The sequence below is a fragment of the Schistocerca serialis genome, chromosome 1 (genome assembly GCF_023864345.2).
Source record: "Schistocerca serialis cubense isolate TAMUIC-IGC-003099 chromosome 1, iqSchSeri2.2, whole genome shotgun sequence".
Lineage (NCBI taxonomy): Eukaryota > Metazoa > Arthropoda > Insecta > Orthoptera > Acrididae > Schistocerca > Schistocerca serialis.
This window is the reverse complement of record NC_064638.1, coordinates 1,160,901,107-1,160,917,807: the sequence shown is the minus strand read 5'-3', so window position 1 is coordinate 1,160,917,807 and position 16,701 is coordinate 1,160,901,107. Positions and strand designations below refer to the sequence as shown.

The 16,701-nt window shown below is 43.5% G+C and overlaps 1 protein-coding gene across 1 annotated transcript in view; it reads right to left on the bottom strand.

The window, feature by feature from the left end:
* The window catches only part of LOC126456182 (delta and Notch-like epidermal growth factor-related receptor), a 554,374-nt gene that overhangs the window by 344,446 nt on the left and 193,227 nt on the right, over window positions 1-16,701 (bottom strand). Inside the window, exons 4-5 of the mRNA XM_050091938.1 lie at window positions 10,080-10,096; window positions 3,423-3,589 (exon numbers count right to left, since the gene is read on the bottom strand). Of these exons, the coding sequence (XP_049947895.1) occupies window positions 3,423-3,589; window positions 10,080-10,096 (184 nt within the window). The remainder of the gene's footprint in view (window positions 1-3,422; window positions 3,590-10,079; window positions 10,097-16,701) is intronic.

Sequence of the window (16,701 nt, the reverse complement as noted above, 5' to 3'; positions counted from 1 at the left end):
CCATGCGGATAAGATGCCTGTCATCTCGACTGCTAGTGATATGAGGATGTTGGGATCCAGCAAGGCGTTCCGTATTACCCTCCTGAACCCACCGATTCCATACTCTGCTAACAGTCATTGTATCTCGACCGACGCGAGCACCAATGTCGCTATACGATAAACTGCATTCGCGATAGGCTACAATGCGACCTTTATCAAAGTCGGAAACGTGATGGTACGCGTTTCTCCTCCTTACACGAGGCATCACAACAACGTTTCACCAGTCAACGCCGGTCAACTGCTGTTTGTGTATGAGAAATCGGTTGGAAACTTTCCTCATGTCAGCACGTTGTAGGACCGCCACCGGCGTCAACCGTGTGTGGTTGCTCTGGAAATCTTATCATTTGCATATCACAGCATTTGCTACCGGTCGGTTAAATTTCGCGTCTGTAGCCCGTCATCTTCGTTGAGTAGCAATTTCAATGGCCAGTAATGTATGATATGGCAGCCAATATCGGCACCGAAACCCCGACCGGTTTCCTTCTTGGCAGGAAGCAGTCTGCACCAAAAGCTTTGGACGGAATACGGCGAACGTTAACTCAGCCAGATGTTGGAAACAATGTGAAACTAGACTCACCCGAGCTAATGAATTTCTCCCATTGCTCCATAATCCATGTGTTGTGGCTTCGGCACTACGTTCGCTTGCTACGGGCATTCAGTGACGTTTAGCTCTCCCTGCAATTCCCTGCTGCTGCTGCTGGAGCTCTCTTCGTTTTGGTTTTTGGTTCACTAGTGCGACTTTCAGTTCTGCAGTGACTCATGCAGCTGTCGCCCTCTTATTTTTTATCGCAGTCCTCTTCAATGACTGTCTGTCACGATCACTCAGAACACACGTTAGACAGTGTTGTGACTTAGAGGGCAATGTTTTCTCACTTTCCCCGTATACGTTATAACTCTTCGATGCAGTGCCTCTTGAAACACCAAACACTTCGCCTACTTTGGTTATGGAAGAATCCATCACACGAGCACTAACAATTTGCCCACGTTCGCTTTCAGTCATTTCCGACTCAAAGTGTTGACAGATGTGAAAATTACCGAACTATCAGTTTAATAAGCAACGGCTGCAAAATACCAACACGAATTCTTTACAGACGAATGGAAAAACTGGTAGAAGCCGACCTCGGGGAAGATCAGTTTAGATTCCGTAAAAATGTGAGGCAATACTGACCGTACGACTTATCTTAGAAAATAGATTAAGAAAAGGCAACCCTACGTTTATAGCATTTGTAGACTTAGAGAAAGCTTTTCACAATGTCGACTGGAATACTCTCTTTCAAATCCTGAAGGAGGCAGGGGTAAAATACAGGGAGCAAAAGGCTATTTACAATTTGTACAGAAGCCAGATGGCTGTTACAAGAGCCGAGGGGCATGAAAGGGAGGCAGTGGTTGGGAAGGGAGTGAGACAGGGTTGTAGCCTGTCCCAGATGTTATTCAATCTGTATATTGAGCAAGCAGTAAAGGAAACAAAAGAAAAATTCGGAATTAAAATCCATGGAGAAGAAACAAAAAACTTTGAGGTTCGCCGATGACATTGTAATTCTGCAAGAGACATCAAAGGACCTGGAAGAGCAGCTGAACGGGATGGACAGTGTCTTGAAAGGAGGATATAAAATGAACATAAACAAAAGCAAAACGAGGATAATGGAATGAAGTCGAATTAAATGGGGTGATGCTACGGGAATTAGATTGGGAAATGCGACGCTTAAAGTAGTAAATGAGTTTTGATATTTGGGGGGCAAAATAACTGATGATGGTCGAAGTAGAGAGGATATAAAATGTAGACTGGCAATGGTAAGGAAAGCGTTTCTGAAGAAGAGAAATTTGTTAACATCGAGTATAAATTTAAATGTCAGGAAGTCGTTTCTGGAAGTATTTGTATGGAGTTTAGCCATGTATGGAAGTGACACGTGGACGATAAATAGTTTAGACAAGAAGAGAATAGAAGCTTTCGAAATGTGGTGCTACAGAAGAATGCTGAAGATTAGATGGGTAGATCACATAACTAATGAGGAGGTATTGAACAGAATTGGAGAGAAGAGAAATTTGTGGCACAACTTGACTAGAAGATGGGATCGTTTGGTAGGGTATATTCTGATGCATCAAGGGTTCACCAATTTTGTATTGGAGGGCAGAGTGGAGGGTAAAAATCGTAGAAGAAGACCAAGAGATGAATACAACAAACAGATTCAGAAGGATGTAGGTTGCAGTAGGTACTGGGAGATGAAGCACCTTGCATGGGATAGAGTAGCATGGAGAGCTGCATCAAACTATTCTCTGGACTGAAACCACAACAACAACAACAACAATGGAATGGAACGCAGTTCTGACCACGGCTCACACTTGAAACGTACTGAGGACGTTGCTCAGGTGCCGTTCGTGGTCAAATATAACAGCCCACCTGCAGGCATGTCCGTCATCTGCATTTGTGTCCGAGCGTGCACTTCTCGCAGTGTCTCCGAAATTTTGTCCAACCGCTGTACTGTACATGTTTACTCCCTCGAAAGTAAATCGTTTGGTTTTCTTAAGTTCTTAGAGTTACTTATGACATCCAAATGTATCTTTGATGTTTAAAGAGGAACCCTGGACTTAGAAAATAAATCAGTACCTTTGTCATAACATCTTGATATCGTAATTTGGCTTGCTGAAAGTCATTGTCCAACTCATCAAGACCTCTTAGCGTAAATAAGGTATCTTAATGTTCTGGTCACAGGTAACATTCAGGAATAAACACAAGCAACATTAGAGAATTTTCGCGAGTGATATTACTCGCAGAGCGGTCGCTGTCGATCCTGTAATGTAAGACAGGCATGAATGTGACCAGTTAGTCTCATAAAACGTACAGCTTTGTTCTGATGTTGAGACTCTCCTTCTGTGGAGGTATGGCTCAAATGGCTCTAAGCACTATGGGACTTAACATCGGAGGTCATCAGTCCCCTAGAACTTAGAACTACTTAAACCTAACTAACCTAAGGACATCACACACATCCATGCCCGAGGCAGGATGTGAACCTGCGACCGTAGAAGTCGCGCGGTTCCGGACTGAAGCGACTAGAATCGCTCGGTTACCGTGACCGGCTGAGGAGACTGTTTCTGAAATAAATGGTTGTAGCTTCGTCATAAGATCCATTAAGAGGAATATATGTCCATTTTCAAACCGTCCGTATCGTAGGTGTAACAATCCTGGTGAAAATGTACAAAAATTTCTCGTGTGGCCAACTAACCTACAGTAAATAAGCCGCATTGGACAGACAACAAAGAACTCAATTAGTTGCAAACTTGTTTTTCATCTGCAGCGTGTTGCATGTCCGTAGAGATGGTTTCTGCCTCGGATTTTAATACCTGCGTGTTTCAGAGGAAGGGGGAATGCGGCCGACGGGACTCACCGATGAGCAGATTGATGCCCTCGGTGAGGTCCTTGTCGTACAGCGTCACGACCTTGCGGCCGTCCACGATGAGCGGCGTGATGTCGAGCAGCACGCCCTCCGTGACGTCACAGTGGTCGTGTCCCGGCCGGGTGACCTGGTACACGGCCGTCTCGGGCTGGCGCCGCCTGAAGCACAGAGCACGTACGTGGACACGTCAGGTTTCACTGGTACAGGACACATATAAAATGGTGTCAAAATACAGTGCCGGATATTTTGTGGGATGTCAGTACTCATCGAACTAAGACAAGAGAACCCACTGAAGGTGCACCCGAAAACTTTGTTAGGCTACTACACTTCTTCATAGGCGCGGCTAAAAGACATTTGGTTGTAGTGTGGAAATGAGCTTAGTCATTGCGTTCTGGCGCGGTCAACACTGTTGTGATGTCTGTCTGTACTCCAGTACCCAAAATAAACAATAGTCTGAGAGTACAGTTTGCTGGCTCAATGGTCAACGTGCCTCACTGCTACACAGAGCACACAAATTCGATAGGTGGCACTGCGTAGGACTTTTCCCATCTGTTTTCGTCATTGACAGAGGGTGACTCGGTGGTCCAAATGTTCAAATGTGTGTGAATTGTTACGGGACCAACCTGCTGAGGTCATCGGTCCATAGGCTTGTACACTACTTAAACTAACTTATACCAAGAACAACAATCATATACAACCGTTCGCTCGACGAAAGATCCGTACCCAAAGACGGGAAAGTTGCACACGTCACACCAATATTCAAAAAAGTTAGTAGGAGTAATTCACTAAATTACAAGCCCATATCGTTAACGTCGATGTGCAGCAGGATTTTATTGTGTTCGAATGTAATGAATTACCTCGAAGAAAACGGTCTATTGACACACGGTCAGCATAGATTTAGAAAACATCGTTCTTGTGAAACACAACTACCTCTTTATTCACATGAAGTGCTGAGTGCTGTTGACAAGGGATTTCAGATCGATTCTGTATTTCTGGATTTCCACAAGCGGCTCGTAGTGAAATTGCGTGCTCCTGGAATATCGTCTCAGTTATGTGACTGAATCTGTGATTTCCTGTCAGAGCGGTCACAGTTCGTTGTAATTGATGGAAAGTCATCGAGTAAAACAGAAGTGATTTCTGGTAGTGTTATAGGCCCTTTGCTGTTCCTTATCTATATAAACGATTTGGGAGACAATCTGAACAGCCATCTTCGGTTGTTTGCAGATGACGCTGTCGTTTATCGACTAATAAAGTCATCAGAAGATCAAAACAAACTGCAAAACGATTTAGAAGAAATATCGGAATGGTGCGAAAATTGGCAGTTGACCTTAAATAATGAAAAGTGTGAGTGCTAAAAAGAATGCGTTAAACTTCGGTTACACGATAAATCAGTCTATTCTAAAAGCCGTAAATTCAACTAAATACTTAGTAATTACAATTACGAACTATTTAAATTGGAAGGAACACATAGAAAATGTTGTGGGGAAGGCTAATCAAAGACTGCTTTTAATTGGCAGGACACTTAGAAAATGTAACAGACCTACTAAAGAGACTGCCTACACTACGCTTGTCCGTCCTCTTTTAGAATACTGTTGCGCTGTGTGGGATCCTTACTAGATAGGACTGACTGAGTACATCGGGAAAGTTCAAAGATTATCGCGACATATGGGAGAGAGTGTCACTGAAATGATAAAGGATTTGGGGTGGACATCATTTAAAAAAAGGCGTTTTTCTCACGAAATTCCAATCACCAATTTTCTCCTTGGAATGCGAAAATATTTTGTTGACACCGACTTACATAGGGAGGAACGATCACAAAGATAAAATAAGGGAAATTAGGGCTTGTAAGGAAAGATATAGGTGTTCATTCTTCCCGCGGGCTATACGATATTGGAATAATAGAGAATTGGAAAAGTGGGTCGATGAACCCTCTGCCAGGCACTTAAATGTGATTTGCAGAGTATCCATGTAGATGTAAGTGTAGAACACACACACCCATGCCCGAGGGAGGACTCGAATCCCCGGCGGGAGGGACCGCGTAGTCTGTAACATGGCGTCTCAAACCCCACGGCCACACCGCGCGCACGGCGGTCCTTCGGTCCCTATTGTCCCATAAGGGACCACAGCTTTCCTTTCCTTCAGCTGGGTAGTCTGCAGTCAGCTGAGTTGTACTGCAGATCTTCGTCAAAGCCACACCATCTCAGGCGTATGTACCGAACGAGGACTTCCATTGTTAACTTTTTGTGGTCGTAGAGAACCTGTGTCCCTAAGAGGCTGGGAAAATCGGCTGAACAGTTTAAAAAGCGTTACTCTGCGACGTGAAAATTTTTCATCTTAGAGGGCAGTGGTTCCCACCCATTTGTTAAACCACAGCAGAAACTATTCTGATTAATTCATTTCTTCATTTAGTCATCCATATCAGAAGTATCACACCTGTGATACTATGTATGGAAAAGTAAAAAGCGACAAATATGCAAGGCGTCCCAGGAAGAATGGTCATTATTCAGAGATACGACAGGAACGATCATTTGAAGCAAAAATAAATCATGTGGCCATATCACCTACTCTGAATGGTTTCCGAGATAGAACACATTTAATGTATGTTGTTATTTGCCTTCTGTATTATTCGATACACTGTAAGGTTTACACAAACGCAACAGTTAGTAAACATTAAAACGTACGTTTTACAAAGCATCAATTGAAAAATACGTGTTTTAACACATTCACTTCTACAGCTGTTCAACATTTCGCAATAAATTTAAATGTTCAAATATCTTACCGTTAACTTCAATACATATTTTTTTACATTTATGTTAGGGATTGAAAGCACTTGAAGTAAAGGTCGCACATGGGATCATCTTTACTTGGGTGCGCTATTAGTTTTGGCTATAAATCTAGCCACCTTCAGCTCATAAAATAGTCTTGATAAGTGTTTGTGCCGCTATGGCTTCACACAGCGGTAAAATCTTTGCTCAAATGACAACTTCCAGATATGCCACAGTTAAAAAGAGCTTTTCATCATTCATCGCCGATGTAATGGAACGATGGGGTAATAAAACAGGGGCGTTTTACTGTTAGCACTTGGTAATTGACACAATCAGTATTTACATCACCTCGTAACAGTGTTGCTATAACGTGGTAGATGTGTATACTGACCGTGTCAGTTATAAAGATTTAACGGCATAACATCTTTGTTTTACGACCATTACTCAATTACACTGTCCATGAACGATAGAAAGCTATTTTAATTATGTCATGTATCGATGTTGTCATTTTAAGAAAGATTATAAAGATATGTGAAGCCATAGTGGCACCAACACTAATCGAGAAAGTTTTATCGTCTGAAGATGAATACTTTGTTTGGCGAAACAAGTAATCAGCCCAAATGAAGAAGATTTCATTTGCAATCATGGGTTTTGGGTTTTCAGTCACTACCATAAATAAAAAATTTACAAGAGATCCCGTATTACCTGGTTGACAATGTTCAGTACATTTCTACATTTCTGTAGAGCCATGGGGAGGAACAGCTCGGTGACTTCCTAAGACACTTGAACAGCCTCCATGCCAACATAACATTTACCTTGCTAGTTGTTCTTTTAGACTGCGTTGTCTCGGATCAAAAGCTTCCGATGTCCAGCGCGTTTTAGTTAGCCATGCGTATACCCTCCACAGTGCAGGTCGCTGAGCACAACTCACATTGCTAGAGACATACATACAGCGACAACGCAATTAGAGCGGCTTTGACTCGTAATAAATGAGAAACATAAAATCCTTGGAGCACACGTCCAAGCCAACATTTAAGGAATGGTAGTTCACAACTAGCGAACAATAGTGTATTTTACCAGAGCGCTAACTAAAGCAAACGAATCAGTAACCCTGCCATTGAGAAAAAAGTAAATGTAATAAACTTACTTTTACTCGCAAAATCGTGGTACACGATTCATTCTAGACCTTTCCGAGTAACTGGAACAAGCTACAAGTTAAGCGGTCTCCTGCGTGATGTGGCATGGACACATAAAGCCCTTTACAACACAAGTGGAGTTCCGGGATATTTCACACAGAAACTTGTGAAGCTACCGATTAGGTTGCTATGCGAGTTAAAAATTAAACTACTTTTTCTTTTAACAAAATGGCACTTTCTGAACGTGATCTCGTCCCTACCTCAAAAACAGGAGGAAGTTAAGTAGCACCACTTGGGGTGTAAGTGACTCAATCAAAAGTTACTGGCACAATATTCACTATGATACCTGCAGAAGGTCTCGGATTGATCGACTTTATGTCAAAATTCGATGACGTGATGATACACAGGACTTCTCGAATCACAGAAAACGACCTGGCCAGTCTCACACGTACATACAGGGCTCATCGACCAAACGAAGATTTTATCTAAACTCGGCTTCTTGCGATAACACTACACACAGAATAGCTGCATAACAGGAACAACCCTAAATCCCTGAGTATAAGTTGAAACCAAACTATACGAGACTGTCAGACCATTCTGTTAAAACTCCCGCCGTACTGGTGGAACGCCGTATGGTAAAGTATCTCGGGGCGTTTCTTCTCACCGGAACTTTACAATACTTGGTGCGAATTCATTAACAGGACAATAGCGACCAATGAAAAAGGCGCAGACAAACACATGTTTCTGACAGACGCCTGTGACACGTTCAGTGAACCAGACACTCTGGGACACACAATTCTGTGTCAAACGGTCGCATACATTGCGTAAACTAGTAACCAAATACTCAGCCTGATGAACAGAACAATATCGGTGTCACTTGGCCTCAACAAACACCGCGGCATCAGACATTAAGCCATTCCATGACTGCAACAGATTTACCACTCCATGGACAGTCGCCAAAACAGCAAACCTCATATTCCACTGCGACACATCGAGAAATTACAATTTTCTAATTTAACACCAACAAAGGCAAAACGAGTACAATGGAATGCAGTCGAATTAAATCAGGTGATGCTGAGGGAATTAGCTTAGGAAATGAGACACTTAAAGTAGTAAATGAGTTTTGCTATTTGGGCAGCAAAATAACAGATGATGGTCGAAGTAGAGAGAATTTAAAATGTTGACTGGTAATGGCAAGGAAAGCGTTTCTGGAGAAGAGAAATTTATTGACGGCGAGTATAGATTTAAGTATAAGGAATTCTTTTCTGAAAGTATTTGTATAGTGTGTAGCCGCACGGAAGTGAAACGTGGACGATAAACAGTTTAGACAGGAAGAGAATAGCCGGCAGGAGTGGCCGTGCGGTTCTAGTCGCTACAGTCTGGAGCCGAGCGACCGCTCCGGTCGCAGGTTCGAATCCTGCCTCGGGCATGGATGTGTGTGATATCCTTAGGTTAGTTAGGTTTAATTAGTTTTAGGCGACTGATGACCTCAGAAGTTAAGTCGCATAGTGCTCAGTGCCATTTGAACCAGGAAGAGAATAGAAGCTTTTGAAATGTGCTTCTACAAAAGAATGCTGAAGATTAGATGGGTAGGTCGCCTAACTAATGAGAAGGTACTGAGTAGCGTTTCTGGAGAAGAGGAATTTGTGGCACAACTTGACTGGAAGAAGGGATCTGTTGGCACAACACGTTCTGGGGCATCAAGGGATCACCAATCTAGTATTGGAGGGAAGCGTGTTGGGGTAAAAGTCGTAGAGGGAGACCAAGAGTTGAATGCAGTAAGCAGATTCAGAGGGATGTAGGTTGCAGTGGTTACCACAGATGGAGGGGCTAGCACCGCGCGGTAGCCACGCGGTCTGAAGCCCCTTGTCACGGTCCGCGCGTCGGATGTTCGAGTCCTCCCTCGGGCATGGGTGGGAGTGTTGTCCTTAGCGTAAGTTAGTTTAAGTTAGATTCAGTAGTACATAAGCTTAGGGACTGATGACCTCAGCAGTTTGGTCCCATAAGAACTTACCACAAATTTCCAAAATTGAAGGGGTAGCCCAGGATAGAGCTGCATCAAACCAGTATTTGATGGAATCTGTCTGTTGTCCTCCATCCGTGTTTCGCAGGATACACTGTGACGCTTTCTAAAACCATGCTGATTTGTGGACAGAAGCTTTTCCGTTTCAAGGAAATTTTATTATATTCTAACTGAAAATATTTTCAAGAAATTTGCAGCAAACTGGTGTTCCGGATATCGGTCTATAATTTTGCTGGTCCATTGTTTTATCCTTCTTATACACAGGAGACAATTTTTCCTACTTGCTCTCCCCATGCGCGAGATTATGATGCGTTGTGCCAGTTGTGTGTAAGAGGACTCCATTAATGATTTTGTTTTCCCTTATTCATGTATCAACTTTGTGTAATCTTCTGCAACTCTCTTGTTCAACTTTAAGAAGTATTAAGTAGAATAAGAATGAACATAAACCTATAGTTTATGCAGGTAGTGTAGTGCTCTACTTTATTAGCTAATAATTTCAACGATACCAGGACTTGCAGTTGAGTGTAACACAATGTAGTAAGATAATTCAGACCTCCTAATAGACATAACAGTATTAGTAGTTTCAGTTTCTATACTATGCAACCAAAATTAAATTTTTTTCGAAACTCCGCAGTTATATCGCACTAAGACGAATAAATTTGAAATGTATTTCAAAGGTGCGGCCAACCTTCCTCTGTATGGTGCAAAGATGGCGACCTGCTACCTCACTATTGAGCTCGGCTACAGTTCAAACAGCAAGCTGTAGACACATGCGAGAAAAATCTCAGAAGCTCATGTGAACGTAAATTTAGATGGTGATGCCACATTCGCGCCACATTTCACTAAAATTCAGCCTCTGGACGCGTCAGACTGAGAAGGTCGTCACAACCCCTCTTACCCATAATTCACCACTTCTATTGACGTCTCTGAGCTGTAGTCAGAAGCGCCAAGCCAGTTGTTTGAATTACGTGGTTTTCTTATGGATGGCCGAGGAAAACATTTCAGACACACAGCCGCTCAGAATCGAGAGGTATAGGTCTCGGAGCGATGCATAAAGGGCGTCAATGAATTCACTCCTTCCCTTCCCACACATCTCGCGGTCTGAATCGACAGTTTGCAGTGTAATAAGCAACAGGAAGGCGTTCTTCATCGTTGATACTTTTGACTGGACCACTGGACGATTGAGCCGTACTCTTAACGGCATCGTGGGGTTGTAATGCCATTGAACGTGTGTGCACCATTTTGTTGTGCAGTGGGAACATAATTTTTGCTCTGATGTAAATGGGGAAGTATGTGGGGCTGTCGAAAACCATTCGACGTAAACAGAACGTGGCCGAAGTAGAAAAGTCTGCATATTTTCAGTTCTCCAGTTACATGCCGTACTGAACCCTGATCGCGAAGAGGTGCTACATTGACAACTGCGTGAATAAAACGACAACGTGTCCCCTAGGATCACCAGTCTGGCAAAAGCTCAGTGTCACACATCCAGCTTTGTTGAGGTTTTTAAGGATACACTTGTAGATATAGAACTAGTAACGAGAGTGTTAGGTGCATCCAGGCGGGTTACACTGCTAGTCTTGTTCTTGATAGTAGGCCATACAGAATCAGAAGGGTGTCCCAGGGGTTGACTCTCTGCAAAAGCTTAGTATTTCGACGTAGGTTGTCTCTGTTCAAGTATATTTTTAAAGTGCTCAGCAAATGCGAGGGTGTGGCACGGAGGGACTGCCCATCTGTGGGTGGGGGGGAGGAAATTTAGTAGTTTTATTCATGTGTGTGTCAGTGTCACAGCCGTCTGTGATCACTACAAGGTGTGAAACAGGAGGGATGAAAAAGCATAAACGTCACTTGCTGCTTAGAATTACGTTAAAATTACGCCGAATGGTTTTTATTGGGCCCTAGTGGTTCCACCCCGTATACCAGAGAAAAAATTGCACTCGCAGTGCGCTCTTTAAGGGAAGCGATCACGTTAAATGGAGTTGCTGGCATACGATGTTCTTACAATACGGCTGAATTGTCAGGAGACGTGAGTAGCGTCAAAGGTTTTCAAGAAAGTCCTCCTATTGCCTGTCGCGCTGCAAACTTTCGATTTTGACCGCGAAATGTGTGGGAATCGACGCTGCAAAGGATGTGGTGGTTTCATTGAAGCCCTTTATGAGATTAGATTAGATTAGATTCAGTTTCCGTTCCATAGACCCGAAAAATGAGATGATTCTAGTGGGTGTGGAACATGTCAGGAAATATATCATAAAAACATAAAATATTTGAATATAATGCTTACTACCGTGATCATTTCTCATGAGATTGTCGAATAGATGATTACAATGCGGCAAACTGGAACAGTTAATATTTACAGAATTAACACGGTGTCAGAATGAAATATTGTTATGTGCTATTCATAAATTTATCTTAAACAAAATACCTAATCTTGACTGTTGTGACTAAGTGCTGTCAAAACTGAAATCTGATAGACATATTTACTTAAGCTGGCTTAACAGTCTCTGTTAAGATACTCATCTATAGAGTAAAAGGTGTTGTCTATTAAAAAGTCTTTCAGACTCTGTTCAAACCATGCCTTATCTGAAACCAGGATTTTAATGGTTGCCGGCAATTTATTGAAAATGTTTGTTCCTGAATATAGGACCCATTTTTGGAGCAAGGTAAGTAATTTTAGGACTTAATGTACACTCCTGGAAATTGAAATAAGAACACCGTGAATTCATTGTCCCAGGAAGGGGAAACTTTATTGACACATTCCTGGGGTCAGATACATCACATGATCACACCGACAGAACCACAGGCACATAGACACAGGCAACAGAGCATGCACAATGTCGGCACTAGTACAGTGTATATCCACCTATCGCAGCAATGCAGGCTGCTATTCTCCCATGGAGACGATCGTAGAGATGCTGGATGTAGTCCTGTGGAACGGCTTGCCATGCCATTTCCACCTGGCGCCTCAGTTGGACCAGCGTTCGTGCTGGACGTGCAGACCGCGTGAGACGACGCTTCATCCAGTCCCAAACATGCTCAATGGGGGACAGATCCAGAGATCTTGCTGGCCAGGGTAGTTGACTTACACCTTCTAGAGCACGTTGGGTGGCACGGGATACATGCGGACGTGAATTGTCCTGTTGGAACAGCAAGTTCCCTTGCCGGTCTAGGAATGGTAGAACGATGGGTTCGATGACGGTTTGGATGTACCGTGCACTATTCAGTGTCCCCTCGACGATCACCAGTGGCGTACGGCCAGTGTAGGAGATCGCTCCCCACACCATGATGCCGGGTGTTGGCCCTGTGTACCTCGGTCGTATGCAGTCCTGATTGTGGCGCTCACCTGCACGGCGCCAAACACGCATACGACCATCATTGGCACCAAGGCAGAAGCGACTCTCATCGCTGAAGACGACACGTCTCCATTCGTCCCTCCATTCACGCCTTTCGCGACACCACTGGAGGCGGGCTGCACGATGTTGGGGCGTGAGCGGAAGACGGCGTAACGGTGTGCGGGACCGTAGCCCAGCTTCATGGAGACGGTTGCGAATGGTCCTCGCCGATACCCCAGGAGCAACAGTGTCCCTAATTTGCTGGGAAGTGGCGGTGTGGTCCCCTACGGCACTGCGTAGGATCCTACGGTCTTGGCGTGCATCCGTGCGTAGCTGCGGTCCGGTCCCAGCTCGACGGGCACGTGCACCTTCCGCCGACCACTGTCGACAACATCGATGTACTGTGGAGACCTCACGCCCCACGTGTTGAGCAATTCGGCGGTACGTCCACCCGGCCTCCCGCATGCCCACTATACGCCCTCGCTCAAAGTCCGTCAACTGCACATACGGTTCACGTCCACGCTGTCGCGGCATGCTACCAGTGTTAAAGACTGCGATGGAGCTCCGTATGCCACGGCAAACTGGCTGACACTGACGGCGGCGGTGCACAAATGCTGCGCAGCTAGCGCCATTCGACGGCCAACACCGCGGTTCCTGGTGTGTCCGCTGTGCTGTGCGTGTGATCATTGCTTGTACAGCCCTCTCGCAGTGTCCGGAGCAAGTATGGTGGGTCTGACACACCGGTGTCAATGTGTTCTTTTTTCCATTTCCAGGAGTGTACATTGTTCTTATTCCGACTATTGATACGATGTATTGAGCTATTAGTTGGATATAAAGACATATTACTGCAATAAATTTCATTAAGGAATACATGTACTGAGCAGCAGTGGGTAGAATAAGAAGTTCCTTGAACAGGTTTCTACTTCATGTTCTTGAATTTACACCACAAATGATTCTTATCACACGCTTTTGTACCATAAAAACTTTTGCTCAGTTTCATGACTTATCCCAGAATATGATACCATATGACATAATAGAATGAAAGCAAGGAAAGTAAGCAATTTTTTTTTATATTTGTATCTCCTACATCTGACATCATTCTCTCTGCAAAAACAGACTTGTTTAGGGGCTTAGGCAATTCTGTAGTATGACCTTCCCAACTGAATTTATTATCAAGTTGAAATCCCAGTAGTTAAACACTGTCAACCTCTTCAAACTGCCTGTCTTCATATGTTATACACGTGCTGGAAGGAAATCTCTGACCGGTTCTTAACTGCATATAGTGGGTCTTCTCAAAGTTTAATGACAGTGTATTAGCTTCAAACAATTTATTAATGTCAGTGAAAATTTGATTAGCAGCTATTTCTAAATCATTACTTGACTTGCTACTTATTACAATGGTTGTATCATCTGCAAACAAAACAAGCTTACCATCTGGCAGTGGAACAGATGAAAGGTCATTAATGTACACAAGAAAAGCATATGGGCCCAAGATGAAACCTTGAGGAACACCACATGTAATTTATTCCCAATCAGATGAAGACTAACTGCTTACTGCATAGCTATTTGGCAACGACACCCTTTGCTCCCTGTTACATAGATAAGACTCAAATAATGTCGCAGCATTGCCGGCGACACCATAATATTCTAATTCACTTAAGAGAATGCTGTGGTTCACACAGTCAAAGGCTTTTGACAGGTCACAGAAAATGCCAGTAGCCTCTAATTTATTATCTAATGAATTAAGTACATTCTCAGTGTAAGTATAAAAGCTTCCTCTACATCAGAATCCTTAAGACATCCAAACTATGAATTGGAGAATATATTATTTTCAGTCAGATGCTTGAACACAACCTTTTCAAATATTTTTGAGAAATCTGGCAAAAGCAAAATTGGTCTATAGTTTGATGGTACCTTTTTATCCCCCTTCTTGTAAAGAGGCTTAACGTCAGCATATTTTTGCCAGTCTGGAAATGTTCCACTGATAGGAGATTGATTGCAACCCTCCAAGCGTTTCCGTATTGATTTTGAGCGACAGTGAGTCAGAAATGTTCTCTTCGGCCATCCATAAGAAAAGCACGTAAATCCAACACTAGGCGTCACGGTGCTGACTAAATCACAGAGACGCCAAAGGAAGGGTGAAATTTTGGTAAAAGAGATTGTGACGATCTTCTCATCGTGTGACACGTCCACAGCTGAACTGTAGTAAAATTTGGTATCACTCTACATCTACATCTACATCCATACTCCGCAAGCCACCCGACGGTGCGTGGCGGAGGGTACTTTGAGTACCTCTATAGGTTCTCCCTTCTATTCCAGTCTCGTATTGTTCGTGCAAAGAAAGATTGTAGATGTGCCTCCGTGTGGGCTCTAATCTCTCTGATTTTATCCTCATGGTCTCTTCGCGAGATATACGTAGGAGGGCAATATACTGCTTGACTCCTCGGTGAAGGCATGTTCTCGAAATTTCAACAAAACCCCTTACCGAGCTACTGAGCGTCTCTCCTGCAAAGTCTTCCACTGGAGTTTATCTATCATCTCCGTAACGCTTTCGTGATTACTAAATGATACTGTAACGAAGCGCGCTGCTCTCCGTTGGATCTTTTCTATCTCTTGTATCAACCCTATCTGGTACGGATGTCACACTGGTGAGCAATACTCAAGCAGTGGGCGAACAAGTGTACTGTAACCTACTACCTTTGTTTTCGGATTGCATTTCCTTAGGATTCTCAGTGTGGCATCTGCTTTACCGACGATCAAACTTATACGATCCTTGCATTTTAAATCACTCCTAATGCCTACTCCCAGATAATTTATGGAATTACTGCTATATTGTAGCTAAATGATAAAGGATCTTTGTTTCTATGTATTCGCAGCACATTACACTTGTCTACATTGAGATTCAATTGCCATTCCCTGCACCATCAACCCAAATTACACGTCACATAAATTTCTGAGCTGTGGTCTTTTTTTCGCATACGTTGACACCTTGAAGTTTGAACTGTCGCCGAGCTCAAGAGTGAGGTTTCAACGTTGGGCTCGCAGTCCTGACAGAGACATCAAAGGAAGGATCTAAATGTGGGTAAGAGGGGATGTAAGTGCCTTCCCATCTTGTGACAGATTCACGGTGCCGTTGGGCAGAATTGTGATGTAATTTGATGCTAACGTTACATCACTAGCCCACAGTACACCTCAAGTGTTAACTTCTTAGCGCTGATCTTCCTTTCGCATGTGTCGGCAATACCTTGCTGTTTGGAACGTCGCCGAGTCTCAGGGATTATCACCATTACAGAGGAAGGTTGTGGGCGCCTTTCACAGTTACACGCAGAGCCGTAGTTCCGAGGGCTCCCGCTAGTGGCGCTACGGCCAACGGGCGCCTAGAGAGCCTTTATACAGAGAGAGTGGCCATAGGCGAAGTTGCCCGTGATTGGTTGATTAGCTTTGGCAGAAAAATGGCGCCAAACGTCTCTCGCGCTTCCTATGTTCGCCGTGCTTTTGAGTTGAATTGAAGTTCAGAGGACTTTTGGAAACGATTAAAACGTATTTGAATTATTGAGAGACTTGTTATGCTTTGTGCATGCATGTTCTATTTCGTTGTATATCGTTCTTTAAGCTCTTATTTCTTTCACAGTTCGTGCAGACTGGTAGCATCACAAGCTTTTATGAAGCCAATATCTGACAGTCCTTGCTGGAAACGGAAAGTTCCTGTAATTGTTGTGCCATGCTCATTCGACTTTATAGCGTCAAACTTTATTTCGTTCCGAATCAGAACAGTAGGCATTATTTTGGTTTCAGTGTTATTGCCCGACTGCTGACGCAGGAAAGCTGTAAGCACGTTTTTCGCAGTTGTCGTGGCTGCTGAAATATTATTCGTAGTAAATAATTGTAGGTACTCTTGAAGACAGTCTTTAATAGGCCTACTCACTGTGGGGTAGAAGGGATACGGTATTTTATTTGTTATATTTGGTCATTATTACAGTAACCTACATTTAACATTACCTGATTTTTGTAATCTTTTTC